The sequence below is a fragment of the Alosa alosa genome, chromosome 12, assembly GCF_017589495.1.
Source record: "Alosa alosa isolate M-15738 ecotype Scorff River chromosome 12, AALO_Geno_1.1, whole genome shotgun sequence".
In the NCBI taxonomy this organism is placed as follows: Eukaryota; Metazoa; Chordata; class Actinopteri; order Clupeiformes; family Clupeidae; genus Alosa; species Alosa alosa.
Window position 1 is genome coordinate 15,961,891 of NC_063200.1, and position 7,500 is coordinate 15,969,390.

Here is a 7,500-nt window from a genome sequence, read left to right on the forward strand (position 1 = left end):
TCTTTCCCGGTGCATGATGGGAACTGTAGGATTCAGTTTGTGCAAGAAAGCAAAGTGGCCATTGGGGCAAATGCAAGCATTGCAGAAAGATGGGGGGAAACATGGGTTTGGAAACGTTTGGTAGACGTCGGAGGGCTACTGCAAGTTCCACAGTGTATTGTTGTGACTACTGCGAGACAAGACATGGTGTTGTATTCAGAGTGTGAGCACATTGTCTACTTTATTGAGCTAACTATTTCCTTTGAAGATGTGATGCGAAGCCTTTGAAAGGAAGAAGTTAAAGTATGCAGAGCTGGTAGCAGAAGTGAGGGAACTTGGCTGGGCGAGCACACACAAGGCAAGTGGAGAGAGATGCTGGAGGCTATGTAGCAAAGTCGGCCACAACATTTATGCTAGACTGTGGTTGTTAAGGACAGTCACTGAAAGGAGCTGTGAAACAGTTATCTGAGACTGCTGAAAAGGCAACCCAATGGCTATGGCTGAGGCTCTTGCAGACTATTTGTGGTCATATTGTAACCTAAATTAAGTGTGTGAGATCTTGCCAGCCGTTCTGTCTGATTGGATCGTAAATGGCCAGAGTTATTAAGAAGAATGGCCCAAGTTCGTTGGTATTTGTTGGTATTTGTTGGTATTTGTTGGTACAGTATTTGTTGGTGCCTGCATCAAGGGCTTGTTTTTTTATCTGGTTGGGGTTGCTGATTTGATCATAAACTGGCAGAACAATGTAGAAGAAGTTGTTGGTATTTGTTGGCGAAGAACCCATCGTAAGTGTGTGGAGGGGGGTGGGTCTGGGACGCCAGACAGCCTTCTGAAGGAGTAGTGGGCCTAATTCAATAAAACACTGAAAAGGAAGGTACCTGCTCAACAACCCCATTGAAATGCTCACGAAGCCTGCTCTATTAATGATGCTATTTTTTGCACACAATGGTTACATTGTTGGTGATTTTTGTTTTTGTTGCTTTGGTTCTTTGGGTGGGCATTCAGGCTACCATGAAGGAGGCCCGTTACAAATCCCAGGTACTACATGTAGCATGAGGCTCGGTAGATCTAGAGATGGCTCCTATCTGGCCCAAGCAGACCCTGGGCTAATAATCATAATCATCATCATCAAAGTAATAATCATAGCCATAATTATCATCATAACTACAATAATCACAGCCATAATCATAATCATAATAAGCACCATGCTTATTAAATAAATACACAAGTACGTAAACTTTTGTTGAAAATGTATACAAATATATAACGGATACTGAAAAAAGAGCTGAATCCCAACTATTCTAGTGAAGTCTGAAGTGAGCCATGCGCACAGGAAGAGCTTCCATCTCAGAGCATCCTGCACATGGCCCATTGATGTGTCTAACTCACTGAACTGTGATTCAACTCCTTAATAACCTTCTTCTCTCTCCCTCTCTCTCTCTCTCTCTCTCTCTCTCTCTCTCTCTCTCTCTCCCTGTCCGGCTCCTCTTTATCTCTATTCTCCTTTCCTCTTTCTCTCTTCCTCTCCCTCCCCCTCCCTGTTTTTCCTCCCGTCCTCCTCCTTTTCTCTGTCTGTCAATATCATATTCTCTCTCTCTCTCTTTGTCTTTCTATCTCTCTCTCCCTCTTGCTCTCCTTTGTTTCTTTCTTTTCCAAATCAATTCTATCTATCTCTCTTATCTTTTTCTCCACCCAATACTTTCTCAATCTATCTCTCCTGCTCCCTTTCCATTTACCTTGCTTCTACCCTCTCCATCTATGTGTGTGTGTGTGTGTGTGTGTGTGTGTGTGTGTGTGTGTGTGTGTGTGTGTGTGTGTGTGTGTGTGTGTGTGTGCGTGTGTGTGTGTGTGTGTGTGTGTGTGTGTGTGTGTGTGTGTGTGTGTGTGCCTGGGTATTTGTATCTGTGTGTGTGTGTGTGTGCGCCTGGGTATTTGTATCTGTGTGTGTGTGTGTGTGTGTGTGTGTGTATGTCTCTGTGTGTGTATGTCTCTGTGTGTGTGTGTGTGTCTGTGTGTCTGTGTTTGTGGTTTGTGTATATCTGTGTGTGTGTGTGTGTGTGTGTGTGTGTGTGTGTGTGTGTGTGTGTGTGTGTGTGTGTGTGTGTGTGTGTGTGTGCATGTGTGTGTGTGTGTATGCATGTGTGTGTATCAGCTGGAGGAGAGCGAGGCGCGGCGTCTGGAGGCTGAGAGTGTCCAGAAGACTCTGGCCATGGAGTTGGAGAATGCACAGCTGGAACTGGACAACATCTGCAAACACAAGAGCCTGGTGAGGAGGGATGGAGTGAGTGAGGGAGGGCTACATTGAGAGAGATGGATTGAGAGAGAGAAAGAGGGAGTGGGAGAGAGAGAGGAAAAAGGTTGGAGAGATATAGGGAGTGGGAGAGAGAGAGGAAAAAGGTTGGAGAGATATAGGGAGTGGGAGAGAGAGAGGAAAAAGGTTGGAGAGATATAGGGAGTGGGAGAGAGAGGGGGGGGAGTGAAAAGGCAGGGGGGGGGGGTAGGAGAGAGAGAGGGAGTGAAAAGGAAAGCATAAAAGGCTGGAAAGCCAAAGAAAGAGTGATTAATGTGAAAGAAGAAAGACATGAATGAGTTTGTGAAAGAGAACGAGTGGGAGAGAGGTTACACTTTGTATGAGGAAAGGAAAGACAATGTCAATGTCAATTTGTTTATAAACCACATTTAGAAACAATGGCAGTTGCTTCCAAAAAGTACAAACAAGTACAAAAAGGACAAAGACAAATAAATGTCAGCCAGAAGGGAAAAGACAGACAAAAGACAAATAAAAACACTACAGGTAAAACAAATGACAATAATATAATCAAATTAAAAGCAAAAGGCCAAAATAAGAAGAAAGGACAAGGAAAGGAAGAATAGAAGACAGAGAGAGAGAGGAGAGGAGGAGAGGAGGGAGGGAGAGGGGAGGAGAGGAGAGGGGGATATAACAGATGGGAATGGAAGGGTGAAGAAAGGAGAGATTGAAGAAAGGTGTGAGAAGAAAGGGAGGAGAAGAGGGGGATGTAAAGAGAGGACAGGTAGAGGTGGAGGAAGAGAGAGGAAACAGAGGAAGGAAACAGGCAGCTGAGAAATGTCATCCTCCTCCACCTGTCACGAAAGAGGGGGATGAGAGAGTACCAAGAAAGGAGGAAAGGAGAGGGGAGGGCACAGAATGAAATGAACACATGAGTAGAGGAGGAGAAATAGTGTTGAGAGAGGAGGAGAGGAGATAAGGAGGGGAGAGGAGAGGAGAGGGGGAGATAATGAGATGAACTTATGAGGAGAGGAGGAGAAATAGTGTTGAGAGAGGAGAGGAGAGGAGAGAATGAGATAAACACATGAAGAGAGGGAGAGAAAGAGAGTTGAGAGAGGAGGAGAGTAGAGGGGAGAGAATGAGAGGAGGAGGGGAGAGGAGAAGAGGAGATGGACAGAGAGGGCAGGTAGAGGTGGTTGAACCCAACAGATGGAGGTGCATTTGAAATGAAGCACAGAGAGAGGACATACTCCATGCTGTGAGAACACCAACACACACACACACACACACACACACACACACACACACACCTGACCTCTCCTTGTCCCTTTTCTTCTAATCTTCTTTCTCTCATTTGTCCCCTGTCCACCTGTCCGGTTTCCCTCTCCCCTCCCCTCCTCTCTACCATTTTTCATTCCTCCCCTTTTTCCCCTTTATCTCTGTTTCTCTGCTCACTCTATCTGTCTTTCCCCATATTCTTCTGTTTCCTTCCATCCTCTCTCTCTCTCTCTCTCTTATCCCTTGTTCTTTCAGGTGGATGAGCAGTTGTCTCAGCTGCAATATGAGAAGACTGATTTGCTGAAGAGACTAGAGGAAGACCAGGAAGATCTCAACGGACTCATGAAAAAGCACAAGGCCCTCATCGCACAAGTATGGATGCGCACACACACACACACACACACACACACACAGACACACACACACACACACACACACAAGCAATCACATATATAGACATAGACAACCTCAACGGATTAATGAAAAACACAAGTGCTTGGTCATGGTTGTGCATGTACAGTAGTTGATCAGTACCAATACATATTGACATACAAAACCCCAAATACACACACAGCAGAGATCTGCTGCAAAACAAATACCCAAACGCATACAAATGGATCTACATGTGTGGATACAGCACAGCTCCTGTCCCATACACACACTTGTATGTGTGTGTGTGTGTGTGTGTGTGTGTGTGTGTGTGTGTGTGTGTGTGTGTGTGTGTGTGTGTGTGTTTCCAGTCTTCCAGTGACATCACTCAGATCAGAGAGCTACAGGCTGAGCTGGAGGAGGTCAAGAAGGAGAGACAGACTCTACAGGAGGAGGTAAGTCTCAGGTGTTACTGCCCCCAGTGGTGTGGAAGGGAAACTGTCCACAGCGCAGCAGTCACATGTTTACCCACCTTTCCAAAGGTGTGCTGCTGCTCTTCTATCTTTCTCCCTTTACACCCGTCCCCCTCTCTCTTCTCTCTGTGATCCCTCGTTCTGTTGTGTGTGTGTGTGTGTGTGTGTGTGTATCCCAGCTGCAGCAGAGTGTGACGCGGGTTCAGTTCCTGGAGTCGTCCACAGTGGCGCGCAGCATCGTCAGCAAGCAAGAGGCCCGAGTGTGTGACCTGGAGAACAAACTGGAGTTCCAGCGTGGACAGGTCAAGAGGTTTGAGGTGAGGCCACACACACACACACACACACACACACACACACACACACACAAACATGCACACAGACCTACACACACTGCACACACTGACATTTACTGTCCAAGCATTACACTAAAGAATCTGCCACAGCAGTGCATTTCTTTATTGATGTGTTTATGCATTAAATGTATGTCTTTGAGTGTGTGGATTTATATAAAGTAGTGCAGTACCCGTTCAAACATGCTATTCTTGTCGAAAACCCGCAGCCCAATTACAGGGATAGGCACAAATACATCAATGTATTTCCAAATAAAATACCAATAAATACCCACCTTAAAAATGTATCAAAATAAGCTACAAAATACAGCAGCCAAAATATGTATCAAAATAAAATACTGTATTTTTCTATTTTCAAAATACTACAAAATACTTCTGTCTAAAAGCCTTTTTCGTCTATCCCTACACTACCTGGAAAAACATTTGAAAGCAAGAGACTCCTTCCATAATCAGTCAACAGATTAGATATGCTGACCCCTACATCCCAATATAAACCTCTGCTAGGGTCGGCGCCAGAGAGCAACGGGAGGTGGGGGTGGGGTGGGGGGTGCATGAGCATTTTCCAAAATTGCCATATAATAAAGAGCATCCTTCGAGCCTTTTGGATAACTGAAACAATATGATCATGGGGGGAAATAGTGCAAGAACATAGCAGTCAGTCTATAGTGTTTAATAGACTAGCACACAGCGTTTAATAGAATAGGTGCATAGGCAACAATACACATACTGTACGTGCATTGTCTAAAAATCGCTATTGGACACCTGGTCTGAAGTCTATGGCGAGTTGTTTATATGTTATTTTAAGAGCGCATTGTCAACAGTCATATTGGCAGGTGCATGCACCATCCTTCTATCATTCATGAACGCACACCAGCGCACGTCCATGCAAAACATTACAAATTGCACGATTACAATGGGAAACATAATTAGAATAAAGATATTACGAAATACTATATATCTCATGATGAGTAGTTATTCACCATCATTTGCAAATTGGTAATGACGGTTAAAAGTGATTAGGGGAGAGGTGAGAGACACGTATGGAGCAGAGCTGAAGACGCTCTGTCACAAGATATAAGCAACTCCTCTGCAGGATAATCATTTGAGCAATATTAGGGTAAGTGTTGCTTTTTCCAGCCTATGTTTTCGATGGTAACCCATTGTCAGTCAATAGTGAAAGAAACTGCATATAACTGTCTTGTCGTTGACTGACACCATGGTGAAGTTAGTTTCACTTTGCCAATGAGTTCAAATAATTAGAGGAGTGCAAATGCGTGAGGGCTATGCAAGGTTTTAGTAAAGTATGGTTTAGTGGAATGACTATTCCATACGGTCTCGCAAGCAGCCTCCTTCAAATGCGCCGTTGAATGTCAGATGCATTTATTTGACATCGCGCTTTGCGCCGTAAAAGGAAATGACAGATGTCATTCTCATTGGTTTAAATGATGTTATATGCCCCAAACACACCCATGACTGATTAAAAAACCTAGGAACACCTTGTTGCGCCATGCTCGACGTTTGATAACGAAAACCCTCCCAATGTGGACTGGGCACATCCTACTAAATTTGAATAAGCTTTTGACGCGTGACGATGCGCTTTTGACTGTCATGATAGGGCCCAAAGAGAAACAATCCAAATGGATGACTTATTTAGAAATTTAAACTTGGTAGCATTTTAACCTTTTAAGTTATTTAACACCATCACTACCACACTTATGGTGAGTTTCATCACAGTTGAATAATTTTGTATACACCTGAAACTGGTGTGTGCACAACCTTTATTAATGTAAATACAAAAGAAAAGTAAAATAAAAAATAAAAAATCAGGTTGTCACATTAATACCATCCAATCCGTTAAGCCAATTAGAATCCAATAATTATTACACTATCAATCATTTCTTATTTAAAATGTGCAAAATTGGAAATGTCCTTGTTTGAGGTACTGTAACTTGTCAAGTTACCATAGCACTGAAATATTTCACAGGTCGGAGAACATAGACATATGTAAAGTCTAGAAAAAAAAACTGTAAAACAGAAAAAAGAAAGGAAAATAGCAAACTCAAGTGTTGCAATATAAGCTTGTGAACTCAAGTCCTTGTGCCGGTGTGTGTGTGTAATCTTAGCTAGTCCTGTCTCCTCAGTTGATGCCTTTAAGCACAACCAACTTCTCAAATAGTGTTGCATTCAGACGACGCCTATGGGGCCTGTTAATCAGTCCAGTAAAGGAAAATAAACGCTCTACTGGAGCAGAGGGGCTTGATCATGCGAGGGTGCCACAGACAGACAGAGACAGAAATTTTTGTGCTTTATAAATGTTTGTGCTTTATAGATAGTTCGATAGATGTCATCACAGTTTTTCACAGACAGTGTTTTACAGTATTTTTAAAATACAAAAATACACAACACTGACGTATTTTGATACAAAATACGAAGGCATTTTCATCCTCTCAATAAAATACAAATTACAAAATAGCATTTTGTATTTGAAATACGTATTTTAAATACATGTATTAGAAATACTGCCTATCCCTGCCCGATTACATGCCCACAGGTAGGCCTGCTTTAAAAATAGGATGATAAGGAAAAACATAATTCCAGCTAAGCATTCAATAATGAATATTGAATATTATATTATAATGCATTAGCCTATAATAAATGTGCAGTTAGCAGAATTTAGGCATGGCTGCATGTGACATTTTTTACAGATCAAAATGACATCAGCCTAACAGCTGTTTTGAGTTAAGGCTATATGTTTATTGTTAAGCTTATCGAATAACTTCCTGATGGAGAAGAAAATTTCCAT

The 7,500-nt window shown here is 42.8% G+C and overlaps 1 protein-coding gene across 1 annotated transcript in view; it reads left to right on the forward strand.

Moving 5' to 3' along the window:
* Positions 1 to 7,500, forward strand: part of LOC125304917 (unconventional myosin-XVIIIb-like) — a 65,941-nt gene that overhangs the window by 40,223 nt on the left and 18,218 nt on the right. Inside the window, exons 35-38 of the mRNA XM_048259444.1 lie at positions 2,132 to 2,245; positions 3,761 to 3,877; positions 4,246 to 4,329; positions 4,527 to 4,664. Of these exons, the coding sequence (XP_048115401.1) occupies positions 2,132 to 2,245; positions 3,761 to 3,877; positions 4,246 to 4,329; positions 4,527 to 4,664 (453 nt within the window). The remainder of the gene's footprint in view (positions 1 to 2,131; positions 2,246 to 3,760; positions 3,878 to 4,245; positions 4,330 to 4,526; positions 4,665 to 7,500) is intronic.